This window comes from Terrapene carolina, unplaced genomic scaffold (genome assembly GCF_002925995.2).
Source record: "Terrapene carolina triunguis isolate 2854851 unplaced genomic scaffold, T_m_triunguis-2.0 Scaffold580, whole genome shotgun sequence".
NCBI classification, from domain to species: Eukaryota; Metazoa; Chordata; order Testudines; family Emydidae; genus Terrapene; species Terrapene triunguis.
The window spans coordinates 10,057,417-10,081,357 of record NW_020664931.1 but is presented as its reverse complement, the minus strand read 5'-3'; the positions used below and the strand labels follow the sequence as shown (position 1 = coordinate 10,081,357).

The window sequence follows — 23,941 nt, the reverse complement described above, 5'->3', positions numbered from 1 at the left end:
GGGGGGGGGGGGGGGGGGGGGGGGGGGGGGGGGGGGGGGAGGCGGCATTATTGTTTCGTCCGGAGACGAAGTCAGGATGTGGGTAGGTGGGAGAGTGTCACCCTCCGGCCTGTCGACAGATTCTTCAGCTTCCTCCTCCAGCAGTTCTGGGGAAGCTGGAGCAGATGGAGGTGATCACTGTGTCCTGGATGGATTGGATGGCTGGGTGTTTTGGGCTCTTTATAATGCCCAGGGGTCCCAGTATGCCCACTGCGGTGGGAAGGCCATGGGAGGGGACACCCATTGTGGGGGTTGCCAACCCACGCCCTGTGGCCGAGTGGGTCCAGGTTTAGGAGAGGAGCGGTGAGGTGTGCCCACTCCTGTCTCCACTTCCTCCTCTTCAACAGCGGAGAGAGGAGAGGCCGAGCTAGCGAGCGTAGTGATAAAGCTTGGCCCTGACTCTGGCCGGAGTGCCAAAGAGCGGGTGGATGCAATGAAGAGGTCTGCATGGCTGACAGACTGTTGCGGTACCGGGACACTCAGTGCTGGCAGCACAGGAAAGCTCAGGCTGGGAACCAGAGGGAGCGTAGTCGGTGCTGCAGACTTGTCACATTGTATTGGTGAAGCAGGCGCCACAGCGCTGTGCTGTGCCTGAAGTTTCTGTTCCCTCGGTGCCGAGCTATGAAACTTAGTTTTGCTGCTATGAGAGCGAGACCGCACAGAGTCTTTTGTTCCTTGGGACGTCTTGGTACCAGACGGTCCTGGTGCCTTGCGGTCCGGTGCTCTGACCCAGTTTTTGCGGTCGGGGATTGCTTTTTTGGAGGTGAATCCCGGCGTGGCGAGGAGTGAGACCTCTTTTTTGTGGATTTGGTAGGACCAGGGTCCTTAGCAGCCATTTTTGAAGAGGACCCCACATCTCAGGCAGCTGCAGGTGAGGACGGGCGAGGAGGTGTCCTGGACTAAGGGTCGAGGGATCTCCTCCTCATTAAAAGTTTTAATTGGAGGTCCCTGGCCTTTCTTGTCCACACTGTGAGTTTCTTGCAGTGGGAACACTTTTGGGTAGTGTGTGTCTACCCCACTGCGAGTGGCCGCCTGTCACTGGTATTGAGAGTCTGAAGGTCAGACAGTGCTTGAAACCTGGAGAGCCAGGCATGTCTGAGAGGCTAGCTGAATGAAGAATGGGAATAGTCCCATTCTAATGCCTCTTCGGCGGCTGCCTGCCAGAGGCGGGGAGAAAAACGGAAAAGTGTTTTTTTTATAAATGTGAAAAATGAAAGAAAAATGAACGGAGAGATAAACAATGAGGAAAATTAACTGAGAAAAGAGAAGATAAAAGGAACATGAGAGTAGATAAGGGCGCTGCTGTCGTTCCGACCGAAACCAAGGACAGTAGAGAAGGAACTGGGTAGTGGTTGGCTGCGTGCATGGGGTAGCTACTCGGAGTGGTGCAAGATGACTGCCGCATGTGCGCGGCCAAATGGGGCACTGCTACCACAAGTCTCCGACTAGAAGTGCAGGGCACCAAGACACCTAAAGTGGAGCACCCACAGGGACACTCCTCGAAGACGAAACCTAAGGTACCTACGAAATTATGTTCTCTTCAAGATCTGGGTCTTGCCAGAGCAATCCATGTATTCATCACCTCACAACTGGATTATTGGATAGCATTTATATTTGAAGATCACTCAGAAGCCAGAGCTGGTGCAGAATGCTGTACTCAATCCAATATGTGGATGTTAGCAAAGTTCAGCAAACACACAGGTTTTCTGTTTACTCGTAGGTCAGATCAGCCCTTGCATTTGAGGTGCTCTTGTTAACATGCCCTAGATTTGAAGGTGAGGGAATGGAGGCATGGCATTCTTGGGGGAGGGTTCTCAATTCTAGATCTTGTTTTCCCCCATGTCCAACTCAGCCTGGATTTTACCGGCCTTCTGTGTTCAATACAAGACCCATCTCTTTTTTCAGGCCTAAGCCATATTGGGTAGGGAGAAGAAAGAAGTGGGTGAGAATCTGTTAGCAGTGGTGTCTTTGCCCATTTCTTAAAGGTATGTTATACAGTACAATATGTATTCATTATTATTTAATTGTGGATATATGCCCAAAGTTCCAAGATAATACCACAGCACATACTTCATGGACTGCCTCCCTTCTCCAAAAAACCTTCAAGCTTTTAAGATACAATACAGTCAATTCCTGATGTCTGTCACATCAAGCGACTTTTTTTTGTGATGAAGCAACGAGGAGTGGTTTCTCCTACACTCAAAAATTCCATTAGCAGATACAATGCAAAGTATGTTTTCCTCAAACTACAGTTACTATGGCTTTTAATTATTAGAACAACTTACCGTCATAAATGTAGTTGGGGTTGAGAAGCTGAAAATGAGAGAAAGTGAATTAATTATTTCTTTCAAGTAACATTCTTAAAACCAATATTATTTCCAATGGTCTAAAATGAAAACCATTTAGCATGGCGATGGGTTTTAGTCAGACCCACAAAAGCACAGAAGCAGCTGCAACTCAGTGTTTTGGCCATACCACTCTCCCCATATTCACTTTGGAACGGCATCACAGCCCCAAACTGGAGGATCACTTCCACATGCTCTGAATTTGGAGAAACAACATCAAGAATCACACATACCTGAGCCAAATTCCTGCTTGGTCTAATGCCACTCAGACCAATGCTGTTACACAAGAAACGAATTTGACCCATGATTTTAACTTACCCCACAGGATCATTTTTGAAATACCATATCCTTGTAGCATTTACCTTCACGGAAACCTTGTTGGCAAGTCCTTCTCGGGATTTGCGATAACCATTTTCTAGCTTGCCTTCCCTTTTGCCGTCTTTATCTTTTTTCTCAGATTTCTTCCTTAAACGGAGTGCTGTGTGCCAAGATGTTGACTTCCTGAAGGCAGAACATTAACATTGTGTTCAACTCTTTTGAGCCCTCAGCAGGGCATTGTGCTGTTTAACTTCACTTGCATTGGAAAATTTTAATGTCTGTAATATCTAAGACACAAGATTGCAGAGTCCAGTCCTGTTGAGTATGGGAGCTGTAAAGGAAACTCACAAAATATCTTCAAGAAATCTTAGATTTCCTGGTGACCCTTTCATGCTAAAAGTATCAATTTTGATCTCAGTGTATTTCTGCAAAAAATTACAAAATTAAAGGATGCAGGGTAAGTACAGGAGACATTTTGCCTTTGTTTAAAACTGTAGACAAAATGAAAGGATCAATGAGAAGCATTGTAATGTATGGAATCTTACCTATGAAGCTAAGCCTTTCATAAAATCATGGACACTGTCAGTCAAACACAGCAATGGCCCATCAGTCCTGTCTCCAACCACAGGCACTGACTTTTCAAAGTGATGGGGGGTGCTCAACCCCGGCTCCGCCCCCACTCCACCCCTTCCCCCAAGACCTTCCCCCCCCAAGCCCCGCCCCCCCGAGTGCACCGCGTCCTTGCTCCTCCCCCCCAGCCTCCTGAACATCACGAAACAGCTGTTCACTGCCGGAGGGAGGCACTGGCAGGGAGGGGGAGACACTGATTTGTGGAGCCCGCTGGTGGGCCGGAGGTGCTGGGCGGAGCTGCCGGTGGGTGCTCAGCACTCGCCATTTTTTCCCTGTGGGTGCTCCAGCCCCGGAGCACCCATGGAGTCGGTGCCTATGTCTCCAACACTGACCGACAAATGTTTCAGATACAAATGTAACCCCCCCCCCTAAATTATCCAATTTTCCAATACTACAGTATGGGGAGAAATATACTTTCATGCCAACAACCACCTTTGTACTTTAAAGCACAAGAACTAGCAGCCCCGGTAATCTCATCTTAATTGGTGTAACTACAGTTTATTACTCTTATTAATAGAAATGCCTAATTCTTAATAAATTATTCCATTTCAAGTTTGCCTTAATTTCCATTTCAGCTCTCTTGATTCTTTTATTATGGGAAAGGTTAAGTTTGAGTGCACATTAGCCTTCTCTCAATAACATTAGGTATCATTTCAGGAAACCTCAACAGCATTTGTAATAAAGAAAATACCTACATGGGTTTCTTAAACATTTCTATCATAGCAAACATCCAACCTATAAATCAGTTTTACTGACACCAAGACACACCAGATATCTTCCAGGACTTCATCACACATGATGTCCATTTCCTTCTGGAAGTTCACATAAACTTTTAGTTTAGAAGGTTCAAATCCTGATTTAATTGTAAACCTTTTTACAAAATGCTCAAGTAACATAAAACATGTGCAAACCCTCTTCTCTTCTGAAGAAATCCAGACACTCACTTGATTGTTCCATCATGGTTGTCAATGATGACTGCACTGGTATGCCCCAAGACATAGCCGGGAATCCAGCCCTCGGCTGCAGGGCACTGGTCAGTGGCGGCTCTGAACACCAAAAACATGTTCTGTTGGTTGCTGGCTAGAATTTGCACGACCTCTCCTTGGTAGACATTTATCTCATCCTCCTTCACTGCCGTGTAATCGTGTGTCACCAGCATGGTGGAGATATTGCTACTGCTGCTACTTTCACTCTGTAGTATTAATGGGGTAGGGACAGAGAAGGGAGGGGAAAAAATGGGATCGAGTTTAGAGCTCACACAGAGGACACTTAAAATTACATTGTACTGCGACACTAAACAATGTGTAGTCCCAGGAGTTTATCCTTCTTTTTGCCCATGCCTGGTCTACTGTATCTTTGTCATTTACACAAATAAAATATACTATTACCTGCCATTACAGAAAGCTGGTGAAGAACTGGGGATTTCCCCCCACATTTGTTACTTTTATTTATTATTCTATGGATCCCAGTTTTATTGAAGCTTCATGACACACCCTTTTAGTACCTACAAAAGCAAACTACAGTATATGGGATTAGCCATTAGGAGGCATTATAAATCACAATTTGAAAGAGACCAAAAATTAAGGCTAGAACCCAACCTAATCAAAGTTGGGAAATTCAGCATTGAAGCAGATGATCATTCTCACCTTGCTTCATTTGTTGGAGCTTAGCCCAATCTTGCATATTGCGTATAATAAGGTACAAAAGGGCAAAATGAATTGGCGTTTGTTATTGTCTCTCTAAAACATTAATGCTTGCCAGTTTCGTTTGTAAAGACTAACAGATTTGTTTGGGCATAAGCTTTCGTGGGTAAAAAACCCACTTCTTCAAATGCATGGATCCACTCCAGGTATCTGAAGAAGTGGGTTTTTTACCCATGAAAGCTTATGCCCAAATAAATCTGTTAGTCTTTAAGGTGCCACCGGACTCCTCGTTGTTTTTGTGGATACAGACTAACACGGCTACCCCTCTGATAGGTTAGTTTGTGTGGTTTTTTTATTCTTTATTTTTAAATGTGTAGGATGAGATAAATTACCTACTTTTTAGGGTTTTTTTGTTTTTGTTTTTAAAAACCCTCTCCCTTGTGCCCCCCTCCCCCCCCCCCCCCCGGAAAAAATAGAGCATTAATCAACCCATTTATAGCTATCCTTTTTCTCATATTCTATCAGTAAGTACAACCATTAGAAGCGCGTGTAGTTACAGGCATGGACTCAACATTGTATGGGTATATCTGAATTTTTTGCCTTTCTCCTTAATAAGCATTGGCAACAAATGTAATGACTGATCAATAACTCAGATGATGTAAATCACACTATCAAAGTTTTTCAGCCAAGAAAAGTTATCTGTCCTGACAGTGGTTCCACCTGAAAAATCAGGTCTAGCTATTTCCTCTTGCGACTACCTTATGCTTGCTTCTGAAGTTTAATGAATGTCAACATACAATTTCTCATCAGACTAACAAACCAACTCCATATAGCTTGGCCCTGAACCATCCAGTTCCCTTAGGAAGGAGTTAAAAGTAAGCCAGCCTGTAAACTGGGGGACTGGATGATTCCAGAGAATAACAATGTGGCATAAGCGTTGCTGCTCTGACTATATCTTAAGTCAATGACTATTATCACTACCACCACCCAATGGCTGGTCAATAGCCCAAAGACATTAAGCTGATGGTGAAAAGTCCCCAACAGAAAATGCACCCTGTGCTGGCAGTCTCAGTAGAGAGGGCAAGAATTCAACTGTCTCCCCATTATTAAGCCACTCCTATCTGATAATCAATATAAGCCGTCTATGTCCTGAAATAAGGAAATTTCATTTTCACCTGTAAGTGAAAATGAAAAGAAAATGGGCCACAATCTGCTCAGTTACATCAATATTAAGTTTCTTCAGATTTACACCAGTGTAAATGATAGTTTGGCCCAGTGTTTAATATGTGGTCGTGGTCAGGAGACTAAAGCCTGCTCGAATGGCACCTTCTTATTCAACACAACTGCTCCTGGTGTATATTCTGAGTCATCACTGTAGGCAGCATGGTTCCACGCACAGTGCACTGGGCTGGGAGTTCTATTCCTGGCTCTTCCATCTACCAGCTGTGCGACCGTGAGCATGTCACCACACCTCTCAGTGCTGCTGTTTCTCCTAACACTTTTGTGTGTGTCCCATCTATTTTGAATTCAAGTTATTAGGGGTAGGAACTCTCTCTGATTATGTGTTGGCACAGTACCTAGCACAGTGGGGTCTTTAGACTCTACTAAATATCTTAGTATTACCTGTAATACTGCTCTGGTGATTAAAGTAAGTATGTACTGCATTTCACTCCCAGTATCATGACAGAGCACAAAGAGCTCTGGGTGAGGGAACAGGATTTTATTCTGGGCTGCATACCCCAATAAGATAATTATCTAAATTCCAGTTAACTGACTTTGTATTACAGTTAACAATACTCAAGACAAAAAGAACCCAGGTTGACTCCCTCACCCTAGGGAATCAATGGTCCCTGTAAACGGCATGTCTGAGGAGGGAGCATCTGCAAACTGCCTGCCTGGCCTTGGAGAGACCTTTCCCAGAGTAATTTCTAGAGCATATCATTTCGAAAAACATCCAATCCTAATTTAAAAATTGTCCACGATTGAGAATCCATCACAACCCTGGTAAATTGTTCCAAATGTTTGCTTCCCTCACTGTTAAAAATGTACACCTTAATTCCTTTCTCAATTTGTCTAGCTTCAACTTCCAGCCACTGAACTGTATTATACCTTTTTCTGCTAGACTGAAGAGCCAATTATCAAATATTTGTTCCCCATAAGGTACATATAGACTGTAATCAAGTCACCCCTCAAACCTTCTCTTTGTTAAACTAAATAGATTGAGTCCCTTGAGTCCATCACTATCAGCATGTTTTCTGACCCTTTAACTATTCTTGTGACTCTTCTGTAAACTCTTTCCAATTTATCAACATTCTTGAATTGTTTTCCAGCAGTGGCTGCACCAGTGGAAAGTACAGAAGTAAAATAATCTCTCTACTCCTACTAAAGATTACCTAGTTATCATCCTTAACTCTGCTGGCCATAGATTTCTCCTTGTGTCCCTTTGCTTTCCTTATCAATCTTCTGTAATTTCTAATTTCTGATTTATATTCATTACTATTAACTTCCCCTTTCTTCGATTTGCTATACATTATTTTTAAATTTTTTATAGTTGCCTTCACTCCCCTTCTGTACCAGGTAGTTTTTTTTTCTTTTTTAACCAATATGGGAATCTAGTTACACGTTCTTAAACAATTCCCAATTATCATTCACATATTTCTGATTAAATTATGCCGCCCAGCTAATTTGGCTTGTAATTGCTTTCAGCTTTGTGAAACTGGGCCTATTAAAGCATCAAGAACACATTTATTAGTGATCTGGACTTTATTCTGTTTGCACATTATAAATGTGATCGAGTCATGATCATTTGTATCTAAGTTACCTCTAATTTTTAGTTCTGTGATCAGTTCCTCTTTATCTGTCAAGAAGAGGTCTAATATAGAATTCCCCCATGTTGGATGCAACACTTTTTGAGTTAGGAGATTATCATAATATTTAGAAATTCCAGGGATGTTTTAATACTGGCAGCAAGACACATTCCAGAATGTCACTTAAACTGAAGTCCCCATGATCACGCTGCTTTTTTTCCTATCCATTATACATAGATGTGAAAGAAGCTGGCCATCCTGTTTGGGGGTCTGCAGCAGACACCAACTAATACCCCATCTTGTGAATTATCTGATAAGACATTGATCCATAAGCATTCAAGATCATTTTTTCTTGAGTTATCAGTGACTCGGAAACAGATAATGCCATTTTTGACATAGAGTGTCATTCCCAGTCTCCTTTTGCCTGTTTGCTCCTTCCTAAATAGGTTATAACCATTGATTTTAACATTGCAAACATGTGAATCATCCCACCAGAACTACTTGCTAACTGCTAGTACTGTCAGGGAAACTGCACAGCAATCTAGCCCAAGAAGGGAAAACCTGCAAAGTACCATGTCCCCCCTACTTTTCCCCCATAATCCAAGCACTGTGTACCGTAAAAACTTAACCAAGAATTGTTTCCACATACTTGACAATCCTACTAAGTAGAAATCTTCTATGTTTTGAATAGGTGTTTCTCACAGCTTTTACAAGAGCCAGACTAGAAGGTTCATTTCATGTGTTTTTCAGGGTTGCCCCCTTTTCAGTTATGAAACAGAAACACATGCATACGTGAGTGCACGTGTATGTATATTTTTACACATATAAATTAACTACATCTATATATGTGTGTGTAAATATGTACAAACACACATCCACAAATGAATACACCTCTACCCTGATATAACGCCACCCGATATAACACGAATTCGGATATAACGCGGTAAAGCAGTGCTCCGGGGGGGCGGGGCTGCGCACTCCGGCGGATCAAAGCAAGTTCGATATAACGCGGTTTCACCTATAACGCGGTAAGATTTTTTGGCTCCCGAGGACAGCGTTATATTGGGGTAGAGGTGTACGTCAAATTTAAGGACAAACCTTCACAGCTCATTTTCTCCAATTAGTCGATCACAGAGTGAAGTCACTAAGTTAAAATATGTGACATCACCTTGTATGACGACAGAAAGTGACATTATAGATGTAAAATTATGACCTACCTCTATAATCAAGCTAAAAGAGAAGGTGAGTTGTGAGGGAGAAGGCATATTTAGATAGTGTTGGCTACTGTAGAAAGCAAACACAGAAATTATGGCCTCCCTTTCAAGTTTGCATGAATGTCCCTGTTCAAAAAATGGAATTTTAATAACTGATTTAAAGCCTTATTTGGGAATGACAGAAGAAATTGGTGTTTATTGCTTTAGTATACATAAAAATATCTTATCTTATTAATGCTCTATTCATTTATTGAAAAGACATCTATTTACCCTAGATATCACATTAACATAACATTCTGCTAGACTAAAGAAAAAGATAAAGGCAAGACAAAGCCAAACCAAATGAAAATTAGAAAGGAGACCAGATCAAATAAAAAAGAATACATGCAAAGCACAATTTTTTTCCTCTAAGGCTATTACAAAGGTAAGTGTAATAACTAAAACATCAAGAGAGAGCTCTATATGTTAAACAATTCTATCAAGAAGTGCATGCGTTTAAAAAAGTATTGCAGGTTAGGTGATTTGCAATTGGTATTGTGTAGGAGCTGTGACAGGTACTGAAAAAACAAACACTTGTGAATACAACACTTAGTGAGGGAAAACCAAATGCTGGTAAAAGGCATGGTGACATGCCTATCACATTCACAGTGAGTGACATTCATTTGTTGTGCATTAAATTTGCACATGCCCCATGATCACTATGTTGCGTTTCCTGGTGGACATCGGTAGAGGATGTGGATTCTGTTAACCTTTTTTCCCCCACACACAAAAAAGTGCAGATTAAAAGGTTGAATCTCCAGATGCCCTAACACAGTTTCTTTTACATAGGGGAATAAAAACGTGGAGTGAATATTTCCACTTTCTAACTTTTTGGGGGCTGACAGTGATAAGGGTTTTTTTTGGTTTGTGTGTTTTCAGTTGATACTTGGAAGCTTCACTGACCTGATATGGGATTTAAAGATGATGAGTGAAAAGAATGCTGCAGTTCAATTAAGGCTGAAAGGAGTAAAATAAGGCAACCCAGGGAGTGTGACGTGGATGCCTCACCAAAGTAAAAACTATATAGGAAAAAAACAAAAAAGGGATGGATGTGTGTGTGGGGGGGGAAGCCCCAAGACAATTGGCCAACCAGAAATTTAAAAAACGCTGTTGGTGGCGCACAAACAGAGGCCATGTGATTGTCAAATTCAGCATGTTAATTATCTGCCTTCGGATTAGAGACAAAAAAGCCAGGAGAGCAAGTTAGTAGGAATCAGACTAGTGATTTATGTTTTCAGCAGAGGTGGAAGTCACAACTTTGTTAGCAGTTGTGTTGTGTCTGTATACATATCACAAGTCTGTTTTATGCATACACACACAGACATAGAATATATATTCTATTTGTTTGTGTAGAGAAGATATTGGAACAGTTGATTATTTCAGAGCAGTGCAGCACTGGAGAGCCAGAAGTTAGTATGGAGAGTGATGGTAACGCACAGAAGGGGAGCATGGGAAGGTTTTAGAAGAGCTCGCAGGACAGAGGTGCTCCGCTCTTACCCCATTACTTTGGGTGGAGTGAACTGACTGCTCGCTGGTCGAGGAGCATGTGCTCATGCGGTCTGTGTCCTTGCTGTGTGAAGAGTGGCGGTGGACCTGGCGCTGGAGGGAGTCATTGTCCCCAGGGAAAGTGAAGGAGCCAGGGCGGCTGGCAGGGGATGCTGGGATGGAGCTCCAAAAGGAGCCCTTTTGCAGGGGACTGCTGGGTGGAAAGGTTTCCTTGCCAAAAGGAGAAGGGAAAGTCGTTGAGAGAGGAGAGTTCATTGGAGAGATGGCTCCTGGCCTTGGCTTCCCGAGCGTCAGAGATCCTATGCTGCTCCTTGAGCGATTGTCCTCCGAGCTCCCACGCAATTCTTTCTGGGCTCCGTCTGCTGACCCAGAAACGTTTCCAGCTGTCTTCCTGGGGCTCTCAATAACTTTCATCTTGGGAATCTGCTCAGCGGCTTTCTCAGGACCATCCGGTTCTGCAATGGGAGGGTGCCTGGCTGGCTGGCTGAGGCCAGTCTCTAGGGATGTGCTGTGGGGTGGCAGGGAGGGATTATGAATGGACATACCTGACATCTTGTCTGCCTCTGCTTGGGCGGAGGCTGCAGAGGAGACCAGGACTGGGGAATGGTGTCTGACAGGCTGGGGGATCCGGGAGGGCCTGCTACGGCTGGAGCTGGTAATTCCGCTACAGCTGCTGGGGCCGCTGCTGTTGCTGCTGCCACCGCCACCGCTACTGTGGTTCTTCTGATACTCAATTGGTGATGTCAAGGCTGCAATTTAAAAACAGGGGAAGGAGCAGAGGGAGAGAGAAGAGGGCAGGTTAAAGCTGGATATGTTTAATGCAACCTTAGAGTTTGATCAAAAACAAACTTTATTCTTACATTACACCTTTAACCCACTGACCTCAAAATGCTTTACAGACATTAATGCTTCAAGACATCCCTGCAAGGTAGGTTGGTGGGTAAGATTATATTCCCAAAACAGACGGGGAAGCTGCGGCAGAGGTTAAGCAATTTCTCCTAGGTCACAAGTCAGTGGCTTAGTTGTAAATACCTGCCACAACTCCCAGCTCCCAGTCCTGTGCTCTAACCACCACATCCTGTTTCCAACAGGTTTTCTTACATGATTTTTAAACCAGTTCTTTCACAATGAAAAAAAAAAAATCTATGCTGAGGAAGAACGAGTGATTCAAAGCTAGAAACACTAGTGTGAAGGTCAGTGAACAGACCCTTTTGAGATCAGTGGCAATTACTAGCTTTTCCTAGCTTTCTCCTAGTGACACTAAATGTTATAGTACTAAATGCTGTTGAAAAAACTATGAAGTAATGCAACTGAAATACATTTATACTGTAATGTTAGGCAGTCACTTTGGTTCAGCCCTCCAAAAACTCCCATTTGTTTAAAGTGGATACACTATTTCCTCATATCAGAGGGACGTTGTCATTTTTAATTCTTTCCTATAAAGCACTTTGAAATAGTCAATCACAGGCCACTACACAAGTTCAAACATTTGTTGGGAAGTGAAAACAATGGGCATGTCCCCCCGCAGCTGAAAGGCCTACCACCCCAGAAGAAAGAAATCTTTTGGAGTATTACTTAAACTAGAGCAGATGAAATATGAAGGAGAGCAAGTAGTTGGGGGCATCCAGTACCGAGCCTGGGGCAGAAAGATTAACACAAATGATTTACCATTCAAAAAATTACGCTGGTTTTCCAGAATTTGGTTGATTTCATGGATCCACAATTGGCGTACGCCTGGACTGGCAGAATGCAAAACAAAGGTCTCCAAGACATCCCCTGTTCTTGATGTTAGTGCAAATTTACATGGATCACTGTCCACGTTTTCCTCCAGGCAAAGACAACTCACCTTAATGAGAGAGAATTTATTGTATCTATTGTATTGCAAAGATACCACCAATAGCCCTAGCCAGGAGCTCTGAGCTTCTAAAGTCTTCAAAACATTTAAGATAATGATTATTTAATGTAGTCAGGATTACTGTAAAATAAATTATTAAATGAAACTAAGGATTAATGATGGATACTTGTCATCCTTGTCACATCACTTAAGATTTCACACAGTCACTAAGAGCATCTTGCATTTCAGAAACTATGACTCAAGGTCAGACAGAAGTCAAATGCGATCCATTCCATGGTAGCACAGTGAAATTCCCCTTAGTAGAGTCCTCCGCTCACTCCTTCCTTTTATTTAAAATACTACAGTAGTTTTGTACTTTAATCTGTAGCCTATAAAGATTCCACTATAAGAATGCAACTATTTCCAAACAAGTACAAGCTGCCAAATCAGAGCAGGACTATGAAGCATAGCTCAGTATAGCCACTCAGATCAACCCATTCACATACCAATTTACCCTCTTGCTCAGAAGCCCCCAGTCAGATTACTGCTGGGCGTATCCAACATAACTGTGCAGCACACTACTGCTTCAGGGCAGGGCTAAAATGTTTGAGGGATCAGCCTGTGGAAGTCGAGTCATGTGATTTGACAGACGTTCTAGTCAAGATTTCAGTACTGTTGGCAAGTATTCACATTTGGTTTGGGCTGAGATTTCTTGGGGACTAATACTTTCAAGTTACTGCCTTCAAGCTTTACGATACAGACATGTTACTGTAAGGGCAGGTATTGCAATGATCTGTGATAAGATGTGAACACAGAGTTGAGACACAGCCCCTTAGTGTAGGGCATATCAAGTTACAATGAGTACATTTATATTACTGTATTTAAGGCAGAAGAGGTCAGAAAGCCGGCATGGAAAGATTTTAATGTGTTGTCACAGCTGAGCACAGAATTGTTTACATGTGTTTTTAGTAGTGAGCTTAATGCTACCATTCTTCTAGGTTTACTGGTAAAGACATAGGTTCATGAGTTGGTAGGCCATTACCAGAAAATGATTACCTTGGTACCCCACTGTACAAACCCTATCATGCTCACAGACAACAGTTACCTTGATACTGTTTTTAAACAAGAATCCCGGCATGGAGAAACCTTTCTTTTTATCTAGTGGCTCACTGAATATGACAATCTGCTCAAACAGGAAGACCCGCCTTTCTTTGCAACGTGGCAGAAGTCCCGTGTCCTGGTCTGTGACCAGGAATGTGTCCTGCAGCAGGAGTTTACCCTGGGCTACAATTTTACCCTAAAAAACAGAAGCAGAAACAAATTCATTTAATCCATTAGTTAATTTTTCTGAACCTCTCCAAGAAATAAAACCTCATTACAAGGGTTTTTTAGTGTTCAGAGTAGTTTTTATGTATGTTCACTGATTGATACATGAGAGAAAGGCACTCACTCACTCAAAATCCCTTTTAAATCATTTGTATGCAATTGACTAACTTCTTGCAAGAAGATATTTCAAAATGATAATGTCATATTGAAAACATTTCCCACACTGGTAGTTCCTGAGGATCAATTTTACTCATATAGGAGTCAAGCAATGTGAGAGACAAGACAGGTCATGTTTTTGAGAAGGTTGGTCAAACGATGTACCAGGCTGGCCTGCTCTTGGGCAGGGCTCACATTAAGATTCTCCTTTCCCATTTTGCATTAACACAGATAAGTAGGAGCAAAAATTTGTTCCCAGATAGTGAGAAATGCAGAAACATCCCAGATACAATATAAATTCATCTGGAAATATGTCATAAAGAGAACAGAAATGTATGCACCATTTTAAGAAAGAAAACCAACTTACATCAAATCCTTGAAGGCGGCCAACATTCATCATGTCGTTGCACCGTTTCGGTACTATGCACATGACCTCTACAGCTCTCTGTTAAAGCCAAGGAGAGAAAATCAAAATGTAACTCTCCAGTGGTGGATTGTGTGTGTCATGGCAGGGCCTTTACAACATAGTTCAGTGTATTTAATCAGCAGGACAATTAGAGCTGAAACAGAACAGTAGTTTTATATAACCCGACTTATTCACAAGCACTGCACTGGAAGTAAAAGAAGTGTGGAACAGAAGTATGTAAGTCAATAAAGAAAATGCCAAAAGTACCTCTAGTTCTGTTGTGTCAAGGTTAGCTTTTTTAGAGTATTTGAGGAAGTCCTGTAAGAGAAAAGGTAAAATTATCTCAAGTCCAAACTGGCTCCTAATTGTGTGAGAATTAAATGTTCCAAATGATGCTCTTAAGAAAATAATAAAAATACTTAATTTTTCAAAGCCTCTTTCTGACATGCGTTAGGTATGTTTTTAGTGCTAAGCTTCACATCTGATTTCGGATCATTCAAGAACATTTACTGAGTCATCAATCCTCTTTGGTAGAAAGGGTCAATAATACATTTTGCCAAACACTCACACAAAAGGTGCTAAAGGAATTATAAAATTAATTAAAGAAAAAAATCAGAGGAAAATCAAACAAATTTTGCCTTCAGTTACATGGGTGCAAATCCTAAACCCTTCCACTACACTGAAGAGTTAATGTGGATTTACACTGGTTTAAACTGTATCAGAATTTGGTCCAAGCTATTTACTGTGATTCAGAGAACTATGTGAACCCAAGTTAGGAAACAAACTGAAATACAGTATTAAAAATTCTGGTTTATGTTGAGTACAAAGAGCCCCTTCACCATTTACAATTCTACTACCCAAAAAACAACGCCAACAGTAATAAGATTTTTCAGTTCTTCTTTAGTAAAGGTGGTTACACTGAAAGGGTACCCAGCATCACCTCACCTTGAGTAACAATTGGTATTTCATAATTCTCTGCACTGGTTTTATTAGCAAGTCTGTGAGCTGAAGTCTGTGGCCCAGGCGCTGCTTCAAGTCCTACAGGTTGTAAAATGAAGAGCGTTAGCTTTAAATTTTACTGGTTTTACTTGGATATAGACCAGTACTTTTACTGTCAAGGAGCTAAGGCAGAGAGCAGAAATGAATTTAATCTTGAATTTGTGCTCCAAATTCTCATTTTCTTGTGACCTTAAAAGCCATTCCTGTTTTATTTGTATCATCTTTATTCCCAAAGTATTCCAAATTCTGTCTTTTCAAAGCTTTTCTTATAACCATGGGGCCCAGTTCTTCAGTCCTTACTTTGGATCCAAACCTGCAAAAGCTTATGCACATGAATTCAATAGTAATGCTCATATGCTTCAAGCATTTGCAGGACTGAGATCTTAAGGTGGTCTCATGGGGAGAGCTAGTATGATACTATGGGCAGAGAGGCTGCGACGATGTGGGAAGGGAGCTGCTGGCAAAGCAGTCACACAAATTCCTTTGCACTTCCTATGCCAGGGGTGGGCAAACTCCGGCTCGCGAGCCGTTTTAAGCCAGCCTGCAAGCTGCACTACATGGCTCGGCCCTGCTCTGGTGCTCTAGACGGGGCACTGGGTCGGCGGCTGCATCGCACGGCTCCCAGAAGTCACGGCATGGCCTCACTCTGGCTCCTATGCGCTCCAATGTGAGCTGCAGGGGCGGTACCTGGAGATGGGGCAGCATGCAGCCATCTGCCCGCGCCTCCACATAGGAGCTGGAGAAGGGACATGCCACTTGAGGTAAGCGCCGCTCGGAGCCTGCACCCCCTGAGCCTCTCCCCATGCCCCAACCCCCTGCCCCAGCCCTGATCCCCCTCCCGCTCTCCAAACTCCTTGATCCCAGCCCAGAGCACTCTCCTGAACCCCAAAGCTCTCATCCCCAGCCCCCACCCAGAGCCCGCACTCCCAGCCAGAACCTGCACCCCTCCTGCACCCCTGATCCCCCTCCCGCCCTCTGAACCCCTTGGTCCCAGCCCAGAGCTCCCTCCTATACCCCAAACTCCTCATCCCCAGAGCCCACACCCCAACCCCAATTTTGTGAGCATTCATGGCCTACCATACAATTTCTATTCCCCGATGTGGCCCTCGGGCCAAAAAGTTTGCCCACCCCTCCTGTCCTATGTGCTGCAGAAAGGATTTCTATCCCAGGCCACATAATCCTGTGTTGATGGCCACAAAGAAATAAACCAGGGATGAGGCTTCAAAACAACCTCTCCACAGATCCAGTCTCACCAATATCTGTGCAATTACGGAAACTGCTATTCCAACTCACTGGCTGGAATAGCAACCCTCAAAAGGGACCAGCAGCCCTCAAGGGGACCAGCAACCTCAAACAACTCCCATAGCCTGGCAAGGAAAGGTGGATTTTACTTTCTCAACAGCCCCTCATTCCACCCAGCTAGAGCTCAAATACTCCTGCATTCTGGAGGGTGGAATGGATTTTATTCTTAGTTTATTCATAAAACATTCCCGCAAACTTCAACAGTGCTTTTGTCAGAATCACGAGTACAGAATCAGTGTCTCAAGGAGGTTTTACCCCGAATTATAAAATGAACAGAAATTACCTTTATAGTTCATATCATCTGCTTTTTAGTTTACTTATTTTTGCTACTGTCAACTTTTCTGCCTTATTTAAGGCCCTTAGGGTTGATCTGTAGAACTGGCAGGAGATCTGAACATAAGCTATTATGACAAACATGTAAGACAAAACCTTAAGCTAAAGGTTTTGTCTTAACACCTCATGTTTTGTCTACAGTATCTGAATTTCTGATGAGTCTTAAAAATACTGTATAGCGAAAACAAATGTTGCAATTTGCATCTATATTGTAATCCATTCCTCTGTCTGCATTACTGTTTAATAATAAGTATAATACACCTCTACCCTGATATAACGCTGTCCTCGGGAGCCAAAAAATCTTACCACGTTATATTGAACTTGCTTTGATCCGCCGGAGTGCGCAGCCCCACCCCCCTGGAGCACTGCTTTACCGCGTTATATCTGAATTCGTGTTACATCGGGTCGCGTTATATTGGGGTAGAGGTGTACATTAAAAACACCTGCCTTGGCCTACCAAGAGTGAAGCTCATTCATTTGGTATCAATGAATTTATCTCAAATTTGAATACCAGCAGCCCCCTTCTGAGGGTAGTGGCAGCGGTGCTAATCTATCTCTTAAAGAGCAACAAAATTAAAGAGCAAAGAAGAACTCTCATAGTCTGAAATTAAACCCAACTTCCACCCTGAAAATGTATGTTACTCTCTGAGACTTACCTCAAAAAATGTATCAATGTATTCCGAGACAATGTGCTCAGACTTTGGTTTGTTTTGGCAGTAAACTATGTACATGTGCAACCTTCTCTCCTAGGAAGAATAAACAAAGAGACACAAAGATAATGTACTGCAGTCAGAAAAAAAGTGACAGGCTGAGATGGAGTATAATAAAAAAGCACATATATCTAAATGTATCCTTCTACGTTAAATGGGTCATTCTGCCTTCTGGTAGAATAAATTCTGTATCAAGAACAAATAAGCAGGTATACTTCAAACATAACAAATTAAGAAATTAGCCAGAAAAGAAAAATCCTCAAATAGTTTGAAGTATCTGTCTAAGAGTTACTATTAGTTGAAAACTGGATACCTCTGACCCAAAAGTGTAACTGTACATGCAGAAGTTATAGATCTGAACATGGTACTACACAAACATCCACACAAATACACCTGACATTGGGACACCGAGAACGATAAAATCATGGAAAAACAGACAACTGAGTTGCATATAATACTTTGAATTTCAAAGTATTTCACAAAATTAGCATTTGAGATATTATTTATCATAATTACTTCTAAGGTGCTGATTACTGTGGTATCCAAGTGTAGTGCACTATTTTAATTTCCATTTTACAGCAAGGCGGGAAGGAAAAAAAGGTGAGTGACTTGTCTAATGCTGCAGGGGAAAGCTCAGAATTAGAATTCATGAATTCCTGGCTCTTAAACTTGTACCTTTTTCTTCCAAGGTAAGTGGTAAAAAGAGACATCTGATGTTAGACTAGATACAGAGATAGAAAATCAATCCTCCATAGGTCACTCAGTTCTCCCAGTGCCAAACAGATCTTTTCCATCTAGAGTTTTTATTACTCTGTAAGTACTGCATTAGGATTTGAGAGGATATTTTTTTCATCTGGTCATATGAAACTGCAGCCTCCTAAAAGAGGAGCTGAGATTGACTTGAGAGACAGGTACCCTGTTAACAATTTTCTCCACAAGAAGGCATTGCAAACAAAAATTAGACTCCCTGTTAACCTAATTCTGTGTCTCTGCCTCTTACCCTGTGTTATTTTATTCTACTGACTTTTCACCTGTGCTGCTCCACAGATAAACCCTTTATATAGTGAGGTTAGTCACTAGTAATACCAGCCATTGGCACTACCTGCTTGAAAGAGGATGTTTGTACTTACATGCTTAACGAAGAGGTATCCCAGTTTTTCTGGATCTTCAAGGCACTTCTCCAATTCTCCTAAAAAGAAGCTGAACAAAGAAGAAATCATTTAGCTTGTACCACATTATATGGCAACAGGTAATGTTAAAACAAAGTGGTGGTTGCATTCTTTGTGTTCACACTCTCTTCACTGCTGTGATCCTTGTCCTATCTGCAACTGAAGCCTATATAAAGAATATATTGCAGGGCTTCAAAGCAAGAGGCATTTTTAAGTAAAGAACAAAAAGAAGCAACATAGTGATTCATCATTGCAATCCTTTTGTTTGCTATGGGGATTCAAATTTCTCTTCTACTCATTCTGACTCCTTGATGTGCTCATAACTACACTACCACTGAAATTTGAGAATAAAAACTGTTTTTGACCATTCACAGGTTAGCCTCTCACTGTCAGAAGAACAGGTAAGTACAGCGCATGTTACTGCATAAGATACGGGATTTTTTCTTTTCCTTAATGCATTCTTAATAGGATCAACTAAATAGTCACATTAAATGTTATCTATACAAGACAGGTCAATCCAAATGCTTGATATGTTTACATATTTATCCTGAATAGTTTCCATACAAATAACTATAGGAATAGTCTCAACTCAGAAATTAATTTTAACTGTAAAAGTGTAGGACCAGCTGCTCTTAATTTCTTTTTTCTTGTTTTTATAACCTTTGAAACACTTTTATTGCCATCTAGTATTGTATAGATGTAGGGTTTTTTCCCTGTGTGCATTCAGTATGTTATAAAATTATTTTCTACCAGTAACAGATAATTCTTAAATTAAAAACATACATACTCTCTGTGCCAGTCGTAAATTTGGTGAATGTTGCCGAATACAATCTTGTCTTTCCCCTTCATGTCATCAGGTACACCATCTTCTTTCATAAGTGCCATGTAACCCTGAAACAATCCAGAGCAATTCTTTGTGAAATGTCCAGGTTTAAACGGTGGGTTTCTTTCTCTCTCTCTCTTTAAGGAGCTTAAGAATTTTTAAACTGCAAGCTCTTATTTAAGTCACTTAATCAATAGGGTGTAAGAATCCAATATTACATGTAGCAGTATATTTAGCTGTCAAATTAACGATTTTATTGAAATAAGATTTGTCTCGACTACATTTAAATTTAGTCCGTTTTTTTAATTTCATTTTTCAGTGTATTTTCACTTCCCACAAGTACATGAAATCAAAGTTTCACATTTCCCAGTTCTAAAAAGCATTTCTTTTCATATTTTGCCTGGTAAGCCTCCCATTTACAGAGACCTCATTGTGGTCCCAAATGACTTTATGATGTCCCATCTGAAACACTGAGGGTAATAGGCTTTTTTTTTTTTTTGCCTTATAGCTTCCCAGCCCTGTGACCTTGTACAATTATTGAAAAGGGGTATACTTCTCCATCTATTTTATTGTCATTTTTTTTACATTATCTTTCACAAAGCATCTTTCAAAGCACAAAGATGCATAAAATGAAAGAAATACAGGATTATCTGGATGGTACCCCAATAAGAATTTGACAAATTGTCTCTCATCAATGTCTGTAAGAAATCCACAGTAAGAAGAATTTTTAAAAAATCTGGAACCTTAACTTGTAATAGAGTTCCCTTCTTACTAGTTCCCATTTAAGCACAGTAAAAAGAGTATTTGTCAACCACTAAACTTGGAATACTTAAGACCTTGTACATTAGCACTGACCTTCAAGCATAGCATGCACATAGAGTAATACTTTGATCCCACCTATTTAATAAATACTAAGTCTGTATAACTGTTTGTTTAGTACATTTAAGGCCTGGAGTATCTGATATTTATTAAAAAAAAAAACTAGGAGTCCTTGTGGCGCTTTAGAGACTAACAAATTTATTTGGGCATAAGCTTTCGTGGGCTAAAACTGAGTATTTAGCAAGGGGAAATTAGTTTTTGTAAAAACAACTAGGAGTACTTGTGGCACCTTAGAGACAAACAAATTGATTTAGTTTCTGTAGTGACCCATCTATTCCCAGTCTCTATTCAGGCCTAATTTGATGGTGTCCAGTTTGCAAATTAATTCCAGTTCTGCAGTTTCTTGTTGGAGTCTGTTTTTGAAGTTTTTTTGTTGAAGAACTGCCACTTTTAAGTCTGTTATTGAGTGATCAGGGAGACTGAAGTGTTCTCCTACTGGTTTTTGAATGTTATAATTCCTGATGTCAGATTTGTGTCCATTTATTCTTTTGCGCAGAGACTGTTCGGTTTGGCCAATGTACATGGCAGAGGAGCATTGCTGGCACATGATGGCATGTATCACATTGGTAGATGTGCAGGTGATGAGCCCCTGATGGTGTGGCTGATGTGGTTAGGTCCTATGATGGTGTCCCTTGAATAGATATGCGGACATAGTTGGCACTGGGGTTTGTTGCAGGGTTTGGTTCCTGGGTTAGTGTTTTTGTTCTGTGGTGTGTAGTTGCTGGTGAGAATTTGCTTCAGGTTGGGGGGCTGTCTGTAAGCGAGGACTGGCCTGTCTCCCAAGGTCTGTGAGAGTGAGGGATTGTACTTCAGGATAGGTTGTAGATCCCGGATGATGTGCTGGAGAGGTTTTAGTTGGGGGCTGTATGTGACGGCTAGTGGTGTTCTGTTACTTTCTTTGTTGGGCCTGTCTTGTAGGAGGTGACTTCGGGCTCTGTCAATCTGTTTCTTCACTTCACCAGGTGGATATTGTAATTTTTCTTAAAGTTTTTCTTAAAACTACAGTCAGTGGATGGGTCACTACAGAAACTAAATCAATGTGTTAGTCTCTAAGGTGCCACAAGTACTCCTAGTTGTTTTGACAAAAACTAATTTCCCCTTGCTAAATACTCACACCTTCTTGTCAACTGTTTGAAATGGGCCACCTTGTTTACATTGGCTCATTAACACTACAAAAGTGATTTCCACCCCTTCTTGTCAACAGTTGAGAATTGCCTACTTCCAACTTAAATTAAATTGGCTCATTAGCATTGACCCCCCCACTTGGTAAGATAACTCCCATCTTTTCATATGCTGTGTATTTATACTTCCCTACTGTATGTTCCACTCCATGAATCTGATGAAGTGGGTTTTAGCCCACAAAAGCTTATGCCCAAATAAATTTGTTAGTCTCTAAAGTGCCACAAGGACTCCTCATTGTTTTTGGGGATACAGACTAACAGGGCTACCACTCTGAAACCTGATATTTATTCAACACTCTGGGCTGCTGCCTCACCTAGGAGATGGCTTTTAATCCAGTTAACAGACCTGTTAACCAGCTCCTCTAAGGAATATGTCTAAACTTGGGAAAAAGGTAATTTTCTGGAACATATTTGGAACTAGCTAAATCAGGAAATCAGCAGATCTAAGCAATTTACAAAGCAGGTCAGTATCATAATCCCCATTCTGCAGATGGGAAACAGACACAAAGAGGTGAAGAGACTTTCCTAATGTCACCCAGTAGAGCAGTAGCAGAGTCAGGAGTAGAAGCCAAGTCTCCTGAGTCCCAGTCCAGCGGTCTATCCACTAGACCACACTGCCTCAACTAATTAAACTGTGCCTATTGTTTCAGATGTTATTGGGTGTCACTGTTTAAAACATTAATGATAAAGAACTAATCTTCTTATAAGGGAAAAAAAGGATGCATGAAATAGTGTGAAGGAGAGACACTGGGAATTCTATATCAAATCCTGTTTTTTCTTAAATTCCTATAGAAAAACCCACACCTAAAGTAGACTCGTTCTTTTTCTTATAACAGAAGAGTGTGCGAGCTACAAAGATGACTGGCAATGGGATTAATAAAAGCAATTTAGAAAGGTTGAACTAACATACCTCAACTACATAACCCAGATCTCGGACGTAATCTCGCTCCGTCTCCACTAATTCCTGTAAGACATAGCTACAAGGAGAGGGAAAGGTGAAAAAACATTCAGGGAGAAAAATGTATTCATGTGGATAAAAATTCTTAAAGAGGATTAAGAATGGGCATACAACATTTTACAAGTTTGCAGTTATGCACATTTAGTAAAGTAGAGTTTACATTTGACTTTCCGAATCTGGATGCTTCACTGTCTTCAGGTCATTCTTACTTCTTGTGTTTACTAAACTATAGCTCCAGCAGCCAGGACTTTTGCTGCATGGGTCAGGACAATTAAAACATTAATTAAAAAGAATTCCAATATTTGACTCACAAGAAACAGCACGAGATTCATAAGCAAACAAACTGAAGATGTCTTTATTATTTTAACACCGACATACATACGATTAATCTTCAATACCAGCTGAAATGTCAACGAATATTTCTGGATCTTCCCAACTATCATTTGAGTTCAAGGTAGAGAAAGACGGTTTCAGGAAAAAGCAATGATTTATGGTTTTTGGAACCTAAAAATACCCTTGAGAATATTTAAAAGCCAGCATCCTCCTCTATGAAGGCTGAGACTGACGTGTTTGACAGGACTTTTGGGTGAACTTAGTACTGGAAATAATATGCCTGAGAATTCTCTTTGAACAACAGCTGGTTTTCAGGAAGAACCAAATCATCCATTTGATGCCTAACATGCAAGCTGGAAGGGAAAAAGAACTACTTCTTCTGTTAAATTAAAACAGTCTGTTTTGAAAGGATGCAAAGGACTTTATAAATGTTACCTGATTGAGAACAGAGGGGAAATATAAATTTGTAAGCCAATCTTACTGTCGTCTTTTTAAAGAGCTGGATTTCCTTTCTTCCATTTCATCTATGGGTGACGAGGAAGAGAGAAGGGAGTTGTCTGAAGGGTTGAAAGATGGACTGCTGCTGTCACCTTGGTCTACCAACAGTGAACTTGGACGATCTTCCAGTGCCTAAAAGTGTATTCATAAAATGTTGCAATATTTATTCATCTTGCCGTCTATTCATGCTGTCTTTAAACTCACAAAGCACTGCACAAAATGAATACACATTTACAGTTGTTAAAAAATATGGAACCTCTGTTTTATACTCAAATGTTTACATTACCTTAGTGAGTTCAAAAAAAATAAGACAGCGCTCTAGGGTGGCCATTAAAAAGTCAAAATTTGTCACACTGTTACCAATCTGTGGTAACTGTTGGTAAATGCTGAATTTTTAATAGAGATTACTATAATGAAGTTAGAACAATTTAAATCCTCACCATTGCATTTAAATGACAAGGGCAGAAAAAATTCAAGGGGACTCACAAAAACC

General features: G+C 41.2%; 1 protein-coding gene across 1 annotated transcript in view; it reads right to left on the bottom strand.

The window, feature by feature from the left end:
• Positions 1 to 23,941, bottom strand: part of TRIO (trio Rho guanine nucleotide exchange factor) — a 307,445-nt gene that overhangs the window by 18,400 nt on the left and 265,104 nt on the right. The window contains exons 35-48 of the mRNA XM_029913308.1: positions 23,432 to 23,580; positions 22,570 to 22,636; positions 19,564 to 19,667; positions 18,738 to 18,807; positions 17,554 to 17,643; positions 15,209 to 15,301; positions 14,531 to 14,581; positions 14,225 to 14,302; positions 13,481 to 13,672; positions 12,210 to 12,387; positions 10,533 to 11,290; positions 4,277 to 4,524; positions 2,747 to 2,885; positions 2,325 to 2,352 (exon numbers count right to left, since the gene is read on the bottom strand). Coding sequence (XP_029769168.1) covers positions 2,325 to 2,352; positions 2,747 to 2,885; positions 4,277 to 4,524; positions 10,533 to 11,290; positions 12,210 to 12,387; positions 13,481 to 13,672; positions 14,225 to 14,302; positions 14,531 to 14,581; positions 15,209 to 15,301; positions 17,554 to 17,643; positions 18,738 to 18,807; positions 19,564 to 19,667; positions 22,570 to 22,636; positions 23,432 to 23,580 — 2,245 coding nt within the window. The remainder of the gene's footprint in view (positions 1 to 2,324; positions 2,353 to 2,746; positions 2,886 to 4,276; positions 4,525 to 10,532; positions 11,291 to 12,209; positions 12,388 to 13,480; positions 13,673 to 14,224; positions 14,303 to 14,530; positions 14,582 to 15,208; positions 15,302 to 17,553; positions 17,644 to 18,737; positions 18,808 to 19,563; positions 19,668 to 22,569; positions 22,637 to 23,431; positions 23,581 to 23,941) is intronic.